This window comes from Panulirus ornatus, chromosome 57 (genome assembly GCF_036320965.1).
Source record: "Panulirus ornatus isolate Po-2019 chromosome 57, ASM3632096v1, whole genome shotgun sequence".
NCBI lineage: Eukaryota > Metazoa > Arthropoda > Malacostraca > Decapoda > Palinuridae > Panulirus > Panulirus ornatus.
The window spans coordinates 14,833,729-14,854,429 of NC_092280.1; the positions used below are offsets into that span (position 1 = coordinate 14,833,729).

Genomic DNA, 20,701 nt, shown 5'->3' on the forward strand with positions numbered 1-20,701 from the left:
CCCCCACTCCCCTTACGTCCTTTGTTCTCACCTTTTTCCATTCTGCACTCAGTCTCTCCTGGTACTTCCTCACACAAGTCTCCTTCCCAAGCTCACTTACTTTCACCACTGTCTTCACTCCAACATTCTTTCTTCTTTTCTGAAAACCTCTACAAATCTTCACCTTCGCCTCCACAAGATAATGATCAGACATCCCTCCAGTTGCACCTCTCAGCACATTAACATCCAAAAGTGTCCCTTTCGCGCGCCTATCAATTAACACGTAATCCAATAACGCTCTCTGGCCATCTCTCCTACTTACATACGTATACTTTTGTATATCTCTCTTTTTAAACCAGGTATTCCCAATCACCGGTTCTTTTTCAGCACATAAATCTACAAACTCTTCACCATTTCCATTTACAATACTGAAAACTCCCCATGTACACCAATTATTCCCTCAACTGCCACATTACTCACCTTTGCATTCAAATCACCCATCAATATAACCCGGTCTCGTGCATCAAAACTACTAACACACTCACTCAGCTGCTCCCAAAACATTTGCCTCTCATGATCTTTCTTCTCATGACCAGGTGCATGGGCACCAATAATCATCTATCTCTCTCCATCCACTTTCAGTTTTACCCATATCAATCTAGAGTTTACTTTCTTACACTCTATCACATACTCCCACCACTCCTGTTTCAGTAGTGCTACTCCTTCCCTTGCTCTTGTCCTCTCACTAATCCCTAACTTTACTCCCAAGACATTCCCAATCCACTCTTCCCCTTTACCCTTGAGCTTCGTTTCACTCAGAGCCAAAACATCCAGGTTCCTTCCCTCAAACATACTACCCATCCCACCTTTTTTCTCATCTTGGTTACATCCACACACATTTAGACACCCCAATTTGAGCCTTCGAGGAGGATAGGGTTGTACGGAGGAGGGTGGATTTGCTGGAAACGAAATGTTTGAGTACAATATGTGGTGTGAGGTGGTTTGATCGAGTAAGTAATGAAAGGGTAAGAGAGATGTGTGGTAATAAAAAGAGTGTGGTTGAGAGAGCAGACGAGGGTGTTTTGAAATGGTTTGGTCACATGGAGAGAATTTGTGAGGAAAGATTGACAAAGAGGATATATGTGTCAGAGGTGGAGGGAACGAGGAGAAGTGGGAGACCAAATTGGAGATGGTAAGATGGAGTGATAAAGATTTTGAGCGATTGGGGCCTAAACATGCAATAGAGTGAAAGACATGCAAGGAATAGAGTGAATTAGAACGATGTGGTAAACCGGGGTCGATGTCCTGTCAGTGGATTGAACCAGGGCATGTGAAACGTCTGGGGTAAACCATAGAATGTTTTGTGGGGCCTGGATGTGGTAAGGGAGCTGTGTTTTCTGTGCATTATATATGACAGCCAGAAATTAATTGAGAAAGAATGTGGCCTTTGTTGTCTTTCCCTAGCACTACCTCGCGCGCATGCCGGGGGAGTGGTTGTCATTTCATGTGTGCTGGGGTGGCGACGGGAATGAATAAAGGCAGCTAGTATGAATTGTGTACATGTGTATATATGTGTATGTCTGTGCATGTATATATGTGTATACGTTGAAATGTATAGGAATGTATATATGCGTGTGTAGACGTGTATGTATATACATGTGTATGCGGGTGGGTTGGCCCATTCTTTCGTCTGTTTCCTTGCGCTACCTCGCTAACGCGGGAGACAACGACAAAGTGTAGTAATATTAAGCAAAATATACATAACGCCAATACACGCACATATTCATACATATACATATAAAATAGATGCTTGTGGCATGGAGGTGGGCAGATTAGAAAGGGTAGTTAGTGGGGGGATGAAGAAGTAAGATTTTTAGTGAAAGATAAGAGAGAGGCATTTGGACGATTTTTGCACGGAAATAATGCAAATGACTGGGAGATGTATAAAAGAAAGAGGCAGGAGGTCAAGAGAAAGGTGCAAGAGGTGAAAAAGAGGGCGAATGAGAGTTGGAGTGAGAGAATATCATTAGATTTTAGGGAGAATAAAAAGATGTTTTGGAGGGAGGTAAATAAAGTGCTTTTAGGCAAGGGAACAAATGGGAACTTCAGTGAAGGGGGCTAATGGGAAGGTGATAGCAAGTACTGGTTATGTGAGAAGGAGATGGAGTGAGTATTTTGAAGGTTTGTTGAATGTGTTTGATGATAGATTGGCAGATATAGGGTGTTTTGGTCGAGGTGGTGTGCAAAGTGAAAGGGTTAGGGAAAATGATTTGGTAAACAGAGAAGAGGTAGTAAAAGCTTTGCGGAAGATGAAAGCCGGCAAGGCAGCGGGTTTGGATGATATTGCAGTGGAATTTATTAAAAAAAGGGGGTGACTGTATTGTTGACTGGTTGGTAAGGTTATTTAATGCATGTATGCCTCATGTTGAGGTGCCTGAGGATTGGCTGAATACTTGCATAGTGCCATTGTACAAAGGCAAAGTGGATAAGAGTGAGTGCTCAAATTACAGAGGTATAAGTTTGTTGAGTATTCCTGGTAAATTATATGGGAGGGTATTGATTGAGAGGGTGAAGGCATGTACAGAGCATCAGACTGGGGAAGAGCAGTGTGGTTTCAGAAGTGGTAGAGGATGTGTGGATTAGGTGTTTGCTTTGAAGAATGTGTGTGAGAAATACTTAGAAAAGCAAATGGATTTGTATGTAGCATTTATGGATTTGGAGAAGGCATATGATAGAGTTGATAGAGATGCTCTGTGGAAGGTACTAAGAATATATGGTGTGGGAGGCAAGTTGTTAGAAGCAGTGAAAAGTTTTTATCGAGGATGTAAGGCATGCGTACGTGTAGGGTGAGAGGAAAGTGATTGGTTTTAGTGAATATAGGTTTGCGGCAGTGGTGTGTGATGTCTCCATGGTTGTTTAATTTATTTATGGATGGGGTTGTTAGGGAGGTGAATGCAAGAGTTTTGGATGATGATACAGCGCTGGTAGCTGATTCATATGAGAAACTGCAGAAGCTGGTGACTGAGTTTGGTAAAGTGTGTGAAAGAAGAAAGCTGAGAGTGAATGTGAATAAGAGCAAGGTCATTAGGTACAGTAGGGTTGAGGGACAAGTCAGTTGGGAGGTAAGTTTGAATGGAGAAACTCTGGAGGAAGTGAAGTGTTTTAGATATCTAGGAGTGGAATTGGCAGCGGATGGAGCAATGGAAGCGGAATTGAATCGTAGGGTGGGGGAGGCGGCGAAAGTTCTGGGAGCGTTGAAGAATGTGTGGAAGTCGAGAACATTATCTCGAAAAGCAAAAATGGGTATGTTTGAAGGAATAGTGGTTCCATCAATGTTATATGGTTGCGAGGCGTGGGCTATAGATAGAGTTGTTCCGAGGAGGGTGGATGTGCTGGAAATGAGATGTTTGAGGACAATATGTGGTGTGAGGTGGTTTGATCGTGTAAGTGATAATAGGGTAAGAGAGATGTGTGGTAATAAAAAGAGTGTGGTTGAGAGAACAGAAGAGGATGTTTTGAAGTGGTATGGTCACATGGAGTGAATGAGTGAGGAAAGATTGACCAAGAGGATATATGTGTCAGAGGTGGAAGGAACGAGGAGAAGCGGGAGACCAAATTGGAGGTATAAAGATGGAGTGAAAAAGATTTTGAGTGGTCGGGGCCTGAATATGCAGGAGGGTGAAAGGCGTGCAAGGAATAGAGTGAATTGGAACGATGTGGTATACCGGGGTCGACATGCTGTCAATGGATTGATCCAGGCCATGTGAAGCGTCTGGGGTAAACCATGGAAAGTTGTGTGGGGCCTGGATGTGGAAAGGGAGCTGTGGTTTCGGTGCATTATTACCTGACAGCTAGAGACTGAATGTGAACGAATGTGGCCTTTGTTGTCTTTTCCCAGCGTTACTTCGCGCATATGCGGGGGGAGGGTTTTTTTATTTCATGTGTGGTGGGGTTGCGATGTGAATGAATAAAGGCAGACAGTATGAATTATGTACATATGTATATATGTATATGTCTCTGTGTATATATGTATATGTCTCTGTGTATATATATATATATATATATATATATATATATATATATATATATATATATATATATATATATATATATATATATATATATACATATATATATATATATATATATATATATATATATATATATATATATATATATATATATATATATATATATATATTTTTTTTTTTTTTTTGCTTTGTCGCTGTCTCCCGCGTTTGCGAGGTAGCGCAAGGAAACAGACGAAAGAAAATGGCCCAACCCAACCCCATACACATGTATATACATACGGCCACACACGCAAATATACATACCTACACAGCTTTCCATGGTTTACCCCAGACGCTTCACCTGCCCTGATTCAATCCACTGACAGCACGTCAACCCCGGTATACCACATCGCTCCAATTCACTCTATTCCTTGCCCTCCTTTCACCCTCCTGCATGTTCAGGCCCCGATCACACAAAATCTTCTTCACTCCATCTTTCCACCTCCAATTTGGTCTCCCTCTTCTCCTCGTTCCCTCCACCTCCGACACATATATCCTCTTGGTCAATCTTTCCTCACTCATTCTCTCCATGTGCCCAAACCATTTCAAAACACCCTCTTCTGCTCTCTCAACCACGCTCTTTTTATTTCTACACATCTCTCTTACCCTTACGTTACTTACTCGATCAAACCACCTCACACCACACATTGTCCTCAAACATCTCATTTCCAGCACATCCATCCTCCTGCGCACAACTCTATCCATAGCCCACGCCTCGCAACCATACAACATTGTTGGAACCACTATTCCTTCAAACATACCCATTTTTGCTTTCCGAGATAATGTTCTCGACTTCCACACATTCTTCAAGGCTCCCAGAATTTTCGCCCCCTCCCCCACCCTATGATCCACTTCCGCTTCCATGGTTCCATCCGCTGCCAGATCCACTCCCAGATATCTAAAACACTTCACTTCCTCCAGTTTTTCTCCATTCAAACTCACCTCCCAATTGAGTTGACCCTCAACCCTACTGTACCTAATAACCTTGCTCTTATTCACATTAACTCTTAATTTTCTTCTTTCACACACTATACCAAACTCAGTCACCAGCTTCTGCAGTTTCTCACATGAATCAGCCACCAGCGCTGTATCATCAGCGAACAACAACTGACTCACTTCCCAAGCTCTCTCAACCCCAACAGACTTCATACTTGCCCCTCTTTCCAAAACTCTTGCATTCACCTCCCTAACAACCCCATCCATAAACAAATTAAACAGCCATGGAGACATCACACACCCCTGCCGCAAACCTACATTCACTGAGAACCAATCACTTTTCTCTCTTCCTACACGTACACATGCCTTACATCATCGATAAAAACTTTTCACTGCTTCTAACAACTTGCCTCCCACACCATATATTCTTAATACCTTCCACAGAGCATCTCTATCAACTCTATCATATGCCTTCTCCAGATCCATAAATGCTACATACAAATCCATTTGCTTTTCTAAGTATTTCTCACATACATTCTTCAAAGGAAACACCTGATCCACACATCCTCTACCACTTCTGAAACCACACTGCTCTTCCCCAATCTGATGCTCTGTACATGCCTTCACCCTCTCAATCAATACCCTCCCATATAATTTACCAGGAATACTCAACAAACTTATACCTCTGTAATTTGAGCACTCACTCTTATCCCCTTTGCCTTTGTACAATGGCACTATGCACGCATTCCGCCAATCCTCAGGCACCTCACCATGAGTCATACATACATTAAATAACCTTACCAACCAGTCAACAATACAGTCACCCCCTTTTTTTTAATAAATTCCACTGCAATACCATCCAAACCTGCTGCCTTGCCGGCTTTCATCTTCCGCAAAGCTTTTACTACCTCTTCTCTGTTTACCAAATCATTTTCCCTAACCCTCTCACTTTGCACACCACCTCGACCAAAACACCCTATATCTGCCACTCTATCATCAAACACATTCAACAAACCTTCAAAATACTCACTCCATCTCCTTCTCACATCACCACTACTTGTTATTACCTCCCCATTTGCGCCCTTCACTGAAGTTCCCATTTGCTCCCTTGTCTTACGCACTTTATTTACCTCCTTCCAGAACATCTTTTAATTCTCCCTAAAATCTAATGATACTCTCTCACCCCAACTCTCATTTGCCCTTTTTTTTTCACCTCTTGCACCTTTCTCTTGACCTCCTGTCTCTTTTATACATCTCCCACTCATTTGCATTTTTCCCCTGCAAAAATCGTCCAAATGCCTCTCTCTTCTCTTTCACTAATACTCTTACTTCTTCATCCCACCACTCACTACCCTTTCTAATCAACCCATCTCCCACTCTTCTCATGCCACAAGCATCTTTTGCGCAATCCATCACTGATTCCCTAAATACATCCCATTCCTCCCCCACTCCCCTTACTTCCATTGTTCTCACCTTTTTCCATTCTGTACTCAGTCTGTCCTGGTACTTCCTCACACAAGTCTCCTTCCCAAGCTCACTTACTCTCACCACCCTCTTCACCCCAACATTCACTCTTCTTTTCTGAAAACCCATACAAATCTTCACCTTAGCCTTCACAAGATAATGATCAGACATCCCTCCAGTCGCACCTCTCAGCACATTAACATCCAAAAGTCTCTCTTTCGCGCGCCTGTCAATTAACACGTAGTCCAATAACGCTCTCTGGCCATCTCTCCTACTTACATAAGTATACTTATGTATATCTCGCTTTTTAAACCAGGTATTCCCAATCATCAGTCCTTTTTCAGCACATAAATCTACAGGCTCTTCACCATTTCCATTTACAACACTGAACACCTCATGTATACCAATTATTCCCTCAACTGCCACATTACTCACCTTTGCATTCAAATCACCCATCACTATAACCCGGTCTCGTGCATCAAAACCACTAACACACTCATTCAGCTGCTCCCAAAACACTTGCCTCTCATGATCTTTCTTCTCATGCCCAGGTGCATATGCACCAATAATCACCCATCTCTCTCCATCAACTTTCAGTTTTACCCATATTAATCGAGAATTTACTTTCTTACATTCTATCACATACTCCCACAACTCCTGTTTCAGGAGTATTGCTACTCCTTCCCTTGCTCTTGTCTTCTCACTAACCCCTGACTTTACTCCCAAGACCTTCCTAAACCACTCTTCCCCTTTACCCTTGAGCTTCGTTTCACTCAGAGCCAAAACATCCAGGTTCCTTATATATATATATATATATATATATATATATATATATATATATATATATATATATATATATATATATATATATATATATATATATATATATATATATATATATATATTTATTTATTTATTATTATTTTATTTTGCTTTGTCGCTGTCTCCCGCGTTTGCGAGGTATATATGTATATATATATATATATATATATATATATATATATATATATATATATATATATATATATATATATATATATATTTCTTTCTTTCGTACTATTCGCCATTTCCCGCATTAGCAAGGTAGCGTTGTATAGGTATGTATATTTGCGTGTGTGGACGTGTATGTATATACATGTGGATGTGGGTGGTTTGGGCTCTTTTTTCGTCTGTTTCCTTGCGCTACCTCGTTAATGCGGGAGACAGCGACAAAGCAAATTAAATGAATAGATAAATACATATACGTATCAAAATATACACATATACATACATATACATACACATACAAAGACATATACATATATACACATATACATATTCATACTTGCTTGCCTCCATCCATTTCTGGCGCTGCCCTGCCCCATGGGAAACGGCATCGCTGTCCCCTGTTTCAGTGAGGTAGCGCCAGGAAAACAGATAAAAAAATGCCACATTCGTTCACGCTCAGTCTCTAGCTGTCATGTGTAATGCACCGAAACCACAGCTCCATATCTATATATCCAGGCCCCACAGACCTTTCCATGGTTTATCCCAGACGCTTCACATGCCCTGGTTCAATCCATTGACAGCACGTCGACCCCGGTATACTACATCGTTCCAGTTCACGTATTCCTTGCACGCCTCTCACCCTCCGGTATATTCAGGCCCCGATCACTCAAAATCTTTTTCACTCCATACTTCCACCTCTAGTTTGGTCTCCCACTTCTTGTTCCCTCCACTTCTCACAAATATATCCTCTTTGTCAACCTTTCCCTACGCATTCTCTCCATATGTCCCAACCATTTCACCATACCCTCTTCTGCTCTCTCAACCACACTTTTTATTACCACACATCTCTCTTACCGTTTCATTATTTATTCGATAAATCCACCTCACACCACATATTGTCCTCAAACATTTCGTTTCCAACACATCCACTCTCCTCCATACAACCCTATCTGTAGCTTACGCCTCGCAACCATATAACATTGTTGGAACTACCAATCCCTCAAACGTACCCGTTTTTGCTCTGAGATGACGTTCTCTCTTCCACACATTTTTCATCGCTCCCGAAACCTTCCCACCCTCCCCCACCCTGTGACTCACTTCCGCTTCCATGGTTCCATCCGCAGCCAAATCCACTCCTAGATATCTAGAACAGTTCACTTCCTCCAGTTTTTTCTCCATTCAAACTTACTTCCCAATTAACATGTCCCTCAACATTACTGAACCTAATAACCTTGTTCTTATTCACATTTACTCTCAACTTTCTTCTTTGACACACTTTTCCAAACTCAATCACCAACTTCTGCAATTTCTCACTCGAATCAGCGACCAGAGCTGTATCATCGGCGAACAACTAACTCATTTCCCAGGCCCTTTCATCTCCAACAGACAGCATGCTCGCCCCCCTCTCTCCAACAGGCAGCTTGCTCGCCCCCCCCCCTCTCCAAAACATTGCATTAATCTCCCTAACCACCCCATCCATAAACAAATTAAACACCATGGGAACATCACACACACCTGCCTCAGACCGACTTTCATTGCGAACCGCTCACTGTCCTCTCTTCCTGCTCGTACACATGCCTTAAATCCTTGATAAAACTTTTCACTGCTTCTAGCAACTTACCTCCCACACCATAGACTCTTAAGACCTTCCATAAAGCATCTCTGTCAATCCGATCATATGCCTTCTCCAGATCCATAAATGCTACATACAAATCCATCTGTTTTCCAAGTATTTCTCACGCACATTCTTCAACGCAAACACCTGATCCACACATCTTCTACCGCTTCTGAAACCACACTGCTCTTCACCAGTTTGATGCTCTGTACATGCCTTCACCCTCGCAATCAATACCCTCCCATATATTTTCCCAGGAATACTCTACAAACTTATGCCTCTGTAGTTCCTCTTTGCCTTCGTACAGAGGCACTATGCACTTATTCCGCCAGTCCTCAGATACTTCACCATGATCCATATATACACTTAATATCCTTACTAACCAATCAACAACACAGTCACCCTCTTTCTTTATAAATTCTACTCCAAAACCCTCCAAACCCGCCGCCTTGCCGGTTTCATCATCTGCAAAGCTTTCACTACCTCTTCTCTTTTAACCAAACCATTCTTCTAGACGCTCTCACTTCGCACCCCACCAAGACCAAAACACCCTACATCTGCCACTCTATCATCAAACACATTCAACAAACTTTTAAAATACTCACTCCATCTCCTTCTCACATCACCACTACTTGTTACTACCTCCCCATTAGCCCCCTTCACCGATGTTCCCATTTGTTCTCTTGTCTTACGCACGTTTTTCATCTTCCAAAACATCTTTTTATTCTCCGTAAAGTTTTATGATGCTCTCTCACCCCAGCTCTCCTTTGCCGTCTTTTTCAATCCTTGCACCTTTCTCTTGACCTCCTACCGGTTTCTTTTATATATCTACCAGTCATCAGCACTCCTTCCTTGTAAATATCATCCAAACACCTCTCTTTTCTCTTTCATAAACAATTTTACTTTTTCATCCCACCACTCACTGCCCTTTCTAATCTGCCCACATCCCACCTTTCTCATGTCACATGGATCTTTTGCACATGCCATTACTGCTTCCTAAATACATCCCATTCCTCACCCCACTCCCCTCTCGTCATTTGCTCTCACCTTTTGCCATTCGACATTCAATATCTCCTGGTACTTTCTCACACAAGTCTCCTTCCCAAGCTCACTTACTCTCTCCACTTCCTTCTCCCCAACATTCTTCTTTTTTTTGAAAACCTCTACATATCTTTACTTTCGCCTCCACAAGATAGTGATCAGACATTGCTGCAGCTGCCCCTCTCAGCAGATTTATATCTAAGTCTCTCTTTTACACGCCTATCAATTAACACGTAATCCAATAATGCCCTTTGATCATCTCTGCTGCTCACATACGTATACTTACGTATATCTCTCTTTCTGAACCAGGTATTCCCAATAACCAGTCTTTTTTCAGCACATAAATCCACAAGCTCCTCACCATTTCCCTTCACAACACTGAACACCCCATGTACCTCAATTATACCCTCAACCGCCATGTCACTCATCTTCGCATTTAAATCACTCATCGCTAATACCTGGTCTCGTGCATCAAAGCGCGTGACACACTCACTCAGCTGCTCCCAAAACACTTGCCTCTCATGATCTTTCTTCTCATGACCAGGCGCATAAGCACCAATAATCACCCATCTCTCTCCATCCACTCCCAGTTTCACCCCATCAATCTAGAATTTACTTTCTTACACTCTATCACACACTCCCACCACAACTCCTGCTTCAGGAGTAGTGCTCATTCTTCCTTAGCTCTTGTCCTCTCACTAACCCCTGACTTTACCACTAAGACTTTTTCAAGCCATTCTTCTCTACCCTTAAGCTTCGTATCACTCGAAGCCAGAACATCCAGGTTCCTTTCCTTAAATGTACTACCTATCTTTCCTTTTTTCTCATCTTGGTTACATCTACACACATTCAGACACCCCAATCTGAGCCTTCGAGGAGGATGAGCACTCCCCGCATGACTCCTGTTTCCCCTTTTAGAAAATTGAAATACAAGGAGGGGAGGGTTTCCATCCCCTCCGCTCCCCCATTTAGTCGCCTTGGATGTAGTTAAGTTGACATTGTATTGATAAAAATTCAAAGTGTCGTTACATTTCTTTGAGGCACCCTGTATATATTATCCCTTTAGATACGCGAGAAAGAATACTGCCCACATATTCCCTGCGTGTCGTAGAAGGCGACTAAAAGGGGAGGGAGCCGCGGGCTGGAAATCCTTCCCTCCTGTTGTACTTTACCGAAAGAGGGAACCGAGAAGGAAGCCAAGTGTGGATTTTCCTTCTAAGGCTCACGCCCCTGTTCTTAGCGCTACTTCACCAACGCGGGAAATGTTGAATATATATATTTTTCGTCTGAACCTACCTTTATTTCGTGGGATGAAGGGCCGTCACAGTAATTATGACTTTAGTTACAGTTTACGTGACTTTAGTCAGTCGGTCCACAAGTGGTAGATTTTCAACGTTCAGTGTCGTGTGTGTGTGTGTGTGTGTGTCGTGAGGCTTGGCTGGTGTGTGGTTCTACCAAGCGAGAAGTGATGTGGGAATTGGAAGCCACCGGAAATGACTGGCTCTGTACCATGTGTTACAGCGGCAGCTTTATACACTTGTCTTGACTCCACTGGGGCACACTAGCCAACCTTAGGGTCGGAGGCTCGAAGTCATTCATACAGTAAATTCGTCATTGTCACTCATGATGATACATGAACGTCCGCTCGCCCAAGAGACTGGCGCCTTATCATCACACATAATACATGATGTATCTCCTCTTGTACAGGACGGGATGAGCCTTTGACCTGACCTTCCATGGTCAGGTCGGAGGATAAGCCACCATAAAGGCTAGGTTCTCAAAGCCGTGCTGAAAGAGTCGTACATTTGTGCTCAAGGGCCGTACCGCTGTCCTTCAGGGTCGCGCCTTCGTGCTCAAGGGTCGTACCGTCGTGGTCATGGGTCTTACCGTCGTGGTCATGGTTCGTACCGTCGTGGTCATGGGTCGTACCGTCATGGTCATGGGTCTTACCGTCGTGGTCATGGTTCGTACCGTCGTGGTCATGGGTCGTACCGTTGTGATCATGGGTCGTACCATCGTGGTCATGGGTCGTACCGTCGTGGTCATGGGTCGTACCGTCGTGGTCATGGGTCGTACCGTCGTGGTCATGGGTCTTACCGTCGTGGTCATGGTTCGTACCGTCGTGGTCAAGGGTCGTACCGTCGTGGTCATGGGTCGTACCGTCGTGGTCATGGGTTGTACCGTCGTGGTCATGGGTCGTACCGTCGTGGTCATGGGTTGTACCGTCGAGGCCATGGGTCGTACCGTCGTGATCATGGGTCGTACCGTCGCGGTCATGGGTTGTACCGTCGTGGTCATGGTTCGTACCGTCGTGGTCATGGTTCGTACCGTCGTGACATGGGTCGTAACGTCGTGATCAAGGATCGTACCGTCGTGATCATGTGTCTTACCGTCGTGGTCATGGGTCGTACCGTCGTGATCATGGGTTGTACCGTCGTGGTCGTAGGTCGTACCGTCGTGATCATGGTTCGTACCGTCGTGGTCATGGGTTGTACCGTCGTGGTCATGGGTTGTACCGTCGTGGCCATGGGTTGTACCGTCGTGGTCATGGTTCGTACCGTCGTGATCATGTGTCGTACCGTCGTGGTCATGGGTTGTACCGTCGTGGTCATGGTTCGTACCGTCGTGATCATGGGTTGCACCGTCGTGATCATGGGTCGTACCGTCGTGGTCATGGGTTGTACCGTCGTGGTCGTAGGTCGTACCATCGTGATCATGGTTCGTACCGTCGTGATCATGGGTTGTACCGTCGTGTTCATGGGTTGTACCGTCGTGGTCATGGGTTGTACCGTCGTGGTCATGGTTCGTACCGTCGTGATCATGTGTCGTACCGTCGTGGTCATGGGTCGTACCGTCGTGGTCATGGGTCGTACCGTCGTGGTCATGGTTCGTACCGTCGTGATCATGGGTTGTACCGTCGTGATCATGGGTCGTACCGTCGTGGTCATGGGTTGTACCGTCGTGGTCAAGGGTCGCACCGTCGTGATCATTGGTTGTACCGTCGTGGTCATGGTTCGTACCGTCGTGATCATGGGTTGTACCGTCGTGGTCATGTGTCGTACCGTCGTGGTCATGGGTTGTACCGTCGTGGTCATGGGTCGTACCGTCGTGGTCATGGGTTGTACCGTCGTGGTCATGGGTCGTACCGTCGTGATCATGGGTTGTACCGTCGTGGTCATGGGTCGTACCGTCATGGTCATGGGTCGTAACGTCGTGGTCATGGGTTGTACCGTCGTGATCATGGGTTGTACCGTCGTGGTCATGGTTCGTACCGTCGTGGTCATGGGTCGTACCGTCGTGGTCATGGGTCGTACCGTCGTGATCATGGGTCGTACCGTCGTGATCATGGGTTGTACCGTCGTGATCATGTGTCGTACCGTCGTGGTCATGGGTCGTACCGTCGTGGTCATGGTTCGTACCGTCGTGATCATGGGTTGTACCGTCGTGGTCATGTGTCGTACCGTCGTGGTCATTGTTCGTACCGTCGTGATCATGGGTTGTACCGTCATGGTCATGGGTCGTACCGTCGTGGTCATGGGTCGTAACGTCGTGGTCATGGGTCGTACCGTCGTAGTCATGGGTTGTACAGTCGTAGTCATGGGTCGTACCGTCGTGATCATGGGTCGTACCGTCGTGATCATGGGTTGTACCGTCGTGGTCAAGGGTCGTACCGTCGTGGTCATGGGTTGCACAGTCGTAGTCATGGGTCGTACCGTCGTGTTCATGGGTCGTACCGTCGTAGTCATGGGTACACCGTCGTGGTCAAGGGTCGTACCGTCGTGGTCATGGGTTGTACCGTCGTGGTCATGGGTTGTACCGTCGTGGTCATGGGTCGTACCGTCGTGTTCATGGGTCGTACCGTCGTGGTCGTAGGTCGTACCGTCGTGGTCATGGTTCGTACCGTCGTGGTCATGTGTCGTACCGTCGTGGTCATGGGTTGTACCGTCGTGGTCATGGGTCGTACCGTCGTGGTCATGGTTCGTACCGTCGTGGTCATGGGTTGTACCGTCGTGATCATGGGTCGTAACGTCGTGATCATGGGTTGTACCGTCGTGGTCATGGGTCGTAACGTCGTGGTCAAGGGTTGTACTGTCGTGGTCATGGGTCGTAGCGTCGTGATCATGGGTCGTAACGTCATGATCATGGGTCGTACCGTCGTGGTCATGGGTTGTACCGTCGTGGTCATGGTTCGTACCGTCGTGGTCATGGGTCGTACAGTCGTGGTCATGGTTCGTACCGTCGTGGTCGTGGGTCGCACCGTCGTGGTCATGGGTTGTACCGTCGTGATCATGTGTCGTACCGTCGTGGTCATGGTTCGTACCGTCGTGGTCATGGGTCGTACCGTCGTGATCATGGGTTGTACCGTCGTGATCATGTGTCGTACCGTCGTGATCATGGTTCGTACCGTCGTGGTCATGGGTCGCACCGTCGTGGTCATGGGTTGTACCGTCGTGGTCATGGGTCGTACCGTCGTGGTCATGGGTCGTAACGTCGTGATCATGGGTCGTACCGTCGTGATCGTGTCGTACCGTCGTGTTCATGGGTCGTACCGTCGTGGTCATGGGTTGTACCGTCGAGGCCATGGGTCGTACCGTCGTGATCATGGGTCGTACCGTCGTGATCATGGGTTGTACCGTCGTGATCATGGGTCGTACCGTCGTGGTCATGGGTCGTACCGTCGTGGTCATGGGTCGCACCGTCGTGGTCATGGGCGTACCGTCGTGATCATGGGTTGTACCGTCGTGGTTATGGGTCATACCGTCGTGATCATGGGTTGTACCGTCGTGATCATGTGTCGTACCGTCGTGGTTATGGGTCGTACCGTCGTGGTCATGGGTCGTACCGTCGTAATCATGGGTTGTACCGTCGTGATCATGTGTCGTACCGTCGTGGTCATGGGTCGTACCGTCGTGATCATGGGTCGTACCGTCGTGATCATGGGTTGTACCGTCGTGATCATGTGTCGTACCGTCGTGGTCATGGGTCGTACCGTCGTGGTCATGGGTCGCACCGTCGTGGTCATGGGTTGTACCGTCGTGGTCATGGGTCGTACCGTCGTGGTCATGGGTCGTAACGTCGTGATCATGGGTCGTACCGTCGTGATCGTGTCGTACCGTCGTGTTCATGGGTCGTACCGTCGTGGTCATGGGTTGTACCGTCGAGGCCATAGGTCGTACCGTCGTGATCATGGGTCGTACCGTCGTGATCATGGGTTGTACCGTCGTGATCATGGGTCGTACCGTCGTGGTCATGGGTCGTACCGTAGTGTTCATGGGTCGCACCGTCGTGGTCATGGGTCGTACCGTCGTGATCATGGGTTGTACCGTCGTGGTTATGGGTCGTACCGTCGTGATCATGGGTTGTACCGTCGTGATCATGTGTCGTACCGTCGTGGTTATGGGTCGTACCGTCGTGGTCATGGGTCGTACCGTCGTAATCATGGGTTGTACCGTCGTGATCATGTGTCGTACCGTCGTGGTCATGGGTCGTACCGTCGTGATCATGGGTCGTACCGTCGTGATCATGGGTTGTACCGTCGTGATCATGTGTCGTACCGTCGTGGTCATGGGTCGTACCGTCGTGGTCATGGATCGTACTGTCGTGATCATGGGTTGTACCGTCGTGATCATGGGTCGTACCGTCGTGGTCATTGTTCGTACCGTCGTGGTCATGGGTCGTACCGTCGTGGTCATGGGTTGTACCGTCGTGATCATGGGTCGTACCGTCGTGATCATGGGTCGTACCGTCGTGGTCATGGGTCGCACCGTCGTGGTCATGGGTCGTACATTCATTGCATTGGGAGGCTGGGACCACGTATGCACCATGTTGTTAATGTATGTTGCTGACGACTGTGATGTGTTTGTTTGCATACACATGTATGCTTATTGTTTGTGTATACACTTGTATGTTTACTGTTTTTAGTATACACTTATGTGTTTACTGTTTGTGTATACACATGTATGCTTATTGTTTTGTGTATACACTTGTTTGTATACTGTTTGTGTATACACATTCATGCTTACTGTTTGTGTATACACATGTATGCTTACTGTTTGTGTATAAACATGTATAGTTTATTTTTTTGCAAGCAGTCATTCAGTTGCTTTCTGGTGATTTTTTCAAGTATTTTGCACACCACATTTGTCAGAAAAAACAAGTCTGTAAATCATTTATCCTCTGCCACTGCCTTAACGCGTTACCTTCCTCCAGTGACATCATAATCAAAGTCTGAAGTGAAGTTTATCAGAACGCTTCACCGCAACACTTGGACTACCTTCTTTATGTGGGTCACTGCCCTTCATTAATCTATTTATGTCAATTTCTACAACTTTTGCTGGTTTCCACCACCGTTTTCCTCATCTCATCTCGCTGGTCTGCTCCGGGTGTCTGCTCCGACCTCTGACCTTTGTGAATGTCTTTTTTTTTTTTTCGTCTTTCGACAATCTATGTGTTCATTAACTATATATCTCAGTTCCCTGGGTCTATCAAATATGACGGATACCTTCTTGCTTGCTTGCAATTTTTTCTTTTTTTCTCATCCTGTATATCACCCTCACGTTACATAGTTCCATGTTGAACGTAATTATTGTTGGTTATCCCCTTACTCCCTGGCAGTATCTGTCAATTATCTTGGTTCATTTTGCCTCAGGAATTTCTTTTATCTCGTTTATATAGTCTCTATGATATTATATTAGTACTTTAATAAGCCATTCTTCCCGCTAAACGACTTCCCTCCACCAACCTCTTGCAACACAATTGAAGCTGATGCTTGCAGTGTTGGCAGATCAACCTCCATGTCTCTGGTTGATCTGGTTGATCCACAGTTTTGTCAACAGAAACTGATCCGGAAAAATCAGCATATGATTCATACCCTCCCATCTAACTATGTACTTCCACAGTACCTCTGCACCTAACAGTACAAATTTCTTCTCTTCACCATCACTGGATGATGATGATTATGTATGCGCTGGTATCTAGGTGTTTGTGCCTGCTTACGTTTATGGACTATTTTCCGCTTCTGTAACAAGTTCGTGTTCCTAGCGCAAGGTTCTAGCTGCACATATATATATGCCGACGATCTCATTGTACCTATTGCCCATATCATGATGCGTGCATGTTGACTTGTATTTCTCGTGTAAGTCAGTGAACGTGTGAGTTTGATATACGCTTGTGGTTGTGTCGTTGTGGCGGTGAGGGGCGGGGTGGTGGTGGCTGGTGGTGGTGGTGGACGTAGAGGGCGGGCGAGTCGCCGTCGTCACTCGTGTTGCTGCGACCGACGCGACTTGGCGAGCCTGGCCTGGCCGGGTGTGTGTCTGCCTGCCTAGGTTCAAGACGGTCAAAATGTTTGGTCCTGTCTGTCTCGTGCTGATGATATTGCCCATCTCTCTCCTGTTGACGCTGGATCATAATGGTATGGCACAATTGACGCAGTTAAGTTTATTATTTGAGATAAATATGTGTTGTTTTGTTGGCCCTTTTATGTAATTATAGTTGTAAAATACATGGGGGAGGGAGTTTTGCTCTCGTGAGACTTAAACTGACCATGTTCTTCATGTACGCTAAAATCATGGTGGTAACTGTGTGTTGATAATATTAACTGTGTGGTATTAGAGTGGGTCATGATGATTTATGTAGTGGGGCGAGCATACGTGTAACTACTTTGTGGCAGAATGTGTTTGTAAGATGTGGTGGTTTGGTGTAATGCCAGTGACGAGTTTGGTTAAAGTCTCGAACTATTAGCGAACTAAGTAATCTTTCGTTGATTTTCTTATTACTAAACAAGATATTGACCACAACAAAAGGATAATTTCCGTATACTTCAAGCGATACAAATGATTATATATTCTTTAAACTTTCATGAAATAAGGTAAATGTCACACGCCCTTTGTTCAGTCTGACACTTATTTAGGTTGTACCGATAAACATGACGCATCACCAGTGCAGAAGTAGGTTTATTCCTTCAGTGATTCTACTCTGAATTTATCCGTAGTTTAAAGTTTCCTTCGTCTCTTAAGCACGATGACTTAGTCCCATAAGTACGACGACTTCACGTCTTGAGTACGACGGTTTGACACATCGTTGTACTCGAAAGTTTATGTTATTTCGTATCATCGAAGTGCTAAGTTTTATCACTTAAGCTGTAAAGTAGTGGCACTCGAGCGCTAAGTTATCATACTCTTGTTTGTGAGTCGTATTACTCAAAGGTTTGACTGGGAGGATAATCGTCATAAATAATTTTGGTTTTCAGTGGGGACAAGCTGTCTCATTTGAGTCGGGCGTCTCACTGTTTTGTGCGTTTGTTTCGTGTGGTTTCGGCCTCTCGCAGGCACGAGAACTTCGCTCTAACGGAATCGTGGCTGGAGGTCCGGGGAAAGTGTCGGCAGAATAATATTAAGTTTTTTGTTGTTGAAAAATCACAAGAAGAGAGAATATTTGTTGTTCTCACCAGGACGGCACTAAGCCAAATCCTTCAGCGAGACGGTACGATCCTTGAGCACGAAGGTACGATCTTTGGGTAGGATGACCCCGGCCATTGACCTAACCGGTCCGTAAATTTCAGTTGCAACGGTCCATAAGGGTCAGGTTAAAGGCCAGGTCATCATATCCTAGAGACGTATCATTGTGAGGAAGGGGTTAAGTGGCGGAATTCATTCTGGTCGTCTTTCCCATGAGTGGGTCAGTTTGTAATGGAAATGATTTAATAAATCTTGGCCTGGATGGTGTTTATCTTCTGTTCTGGCATTACCCAACCCAGGAAGACGAGGACTGGTTCCAGAAGACACCGTGAGCACAGCTTTAGAGTGAATGGTCTCAAGAATATCCTTGCAATGATTACCTTCATTATGAGACTTAATGGCCAGTTATGGCCAAGAACTTTTGTGATATATTCAATAATACACACACACACACACACACACACACACACACACACAAAGTTAAGCATGCAATGAATGACAAACTCGTTCCGCGTTCCACACATCATAATCATACGTTCATTACACAGGCAGGCGGTGGCTCTGTCAGTGGAAGGGAGCATCCTGCTCAACCTGCTCTGTCCCCGTGTGTGTGTGTGTGTCTGTGTGTACAGACATTCCTGGTTCCCCTCACTCTGGGACGTGAGGAGTAGCTTGCTCTTCAGTATCTCCTCCACTGCAGAGTTAGACCGCCTAGGATCCTAGCACTTCCTGGTGCTCTTGTTCGTTGAGCCGACGTTGCCATCTCAAGTTGGCAACACTAGGTAAACAATCCTCTCCGCAGACCGTACCGACCTGTCTTGTTCGAGACGTTTGTCTTGTGTGTTCGATTCGATGCTCAACCTGTTTTTATCTACGGTTGTACTAAGGGGTCGCTTTCCAGGTGCACGAATTTCATTTCTGCCATTGGTACTTACTGTCCATCTCTCTGGTGCATGACATCACACGAAAGACGACATTTTACAAGGCATTTTCCTCACCTCTGCTTTCATGTTGATCTTTTAAATGACTGATAAAGAATGTATACATTATCATCATATTTCATTACTAGTCGTGTTATTTTGGTCTTATTTTCTTTCCTTTCATGGTAAATGAGCATTTCTCATATATACTTAATTGTTGATTTCCTCATATATGCTTTTATTGGTGATTTCTATTATTGTACATCCTATATGTCTCCGGACATGATAAGTTTGTCTGTTATATTCACAAGCCAGTTTGTCCCAGTTTGATGTCCCGTTTGATTAAGTTCGCATTGTACATCAGTAAGCTCTGATCACCCGAATAAACTCAGATATTTCATGAAAACTGAATTCTCTCCTGAAATTTCTGGATGGCTCTTTTATACGTGTATCAACCCACAGGAGACATGCGTCACTAACCTAATGTTGAACGAGACGTGAGAGATGTATCGCTCATCAAGTACGTCAGTCGTACTGAGCACCTCACATAACCATAAGCAGTGTGACCTATGAGCATGACTTGACCATCGAGGGTCAGGTAAAGTGCCAGGCCAGCATACGTAGGTAGGAGTCGTGCCAGTCTACTTACAGACGTTAAGTTCAGCAGTGATCATGGCGGGTGTAGTAAGATGATAAGGTCTTTATATATATATATATATATATATATATATATATATATATATATATATATATATATATATATATATATATATATTCTCTCTCTCTCTCTCTCTCTCTCTCTCTCTCTCTCTCTCTCTCTCTCTCTCTCTCTCTCTCTCTCTCTCTCTCTCTCTGCTTTCCCGGCGTAGGCAAGGTTGTGTTCGCCTGGGAATCCCGGGCACTGGTGTCCGTCATCTTGTGTGAGTCTTATAAGATGACTAGTCCTCAATCCACCGTCATATATGTAGTGATATACGTGTCACTCTTACAATTTCTGAAGGGTTGAAGCGTTAGATTGTGCTGCACGAAGCTCCCTGTACCTAGTCAGGGGCCAGGGTATATTGACGTTTGTGTAAATAAATTATACATTTCCTTTTTTTCCATAGCCAGAGGTTGAACCATTATGTGACATTCATTTTTTTCATTCATTTCAAGCTAGAAGTTTCAGTTTTCTAAATTGTTTCTTACATTTCTCATATGTATATATATGTATGTGTGTGTGTGTGTGTATAT

The 20,701-nt window shown here is 45.1% G+C and overlaps 1 protein-coding gene across 2 annotated transcripts in view; it reads left to right on the plus strand.

Moving 5' to 3' along the window:
- The window catches only part of LOC139766195 (peroxisomal N(1)-acetyl-spermine/spermidine oxidase-like), a 139,031-nt gene that overhangs the window by 29,817 nt on the left and 88,513 nt on the right, over positions 1-20,701 (plus strand). The window contains exon 1 of one of the 2 annotated variants that reach the window (XM_071694477.1): positions 17,345-17,503. The exons of the other annotated variant lie outside the window; for it this stretch is intronic. Within the exon in view, the coding sequence (XP_071550578.1) occupies positions 17,434-17,503 (70 nt within the window). The 5' untranslated portion in view covers positions 17,345-17,433. Of the gene's footprint in view, positions 1-17,344; positions 17,504-20,701 lie in introns of those variants that run through there. 2 annotated transcript variants of the gene reach the window in all.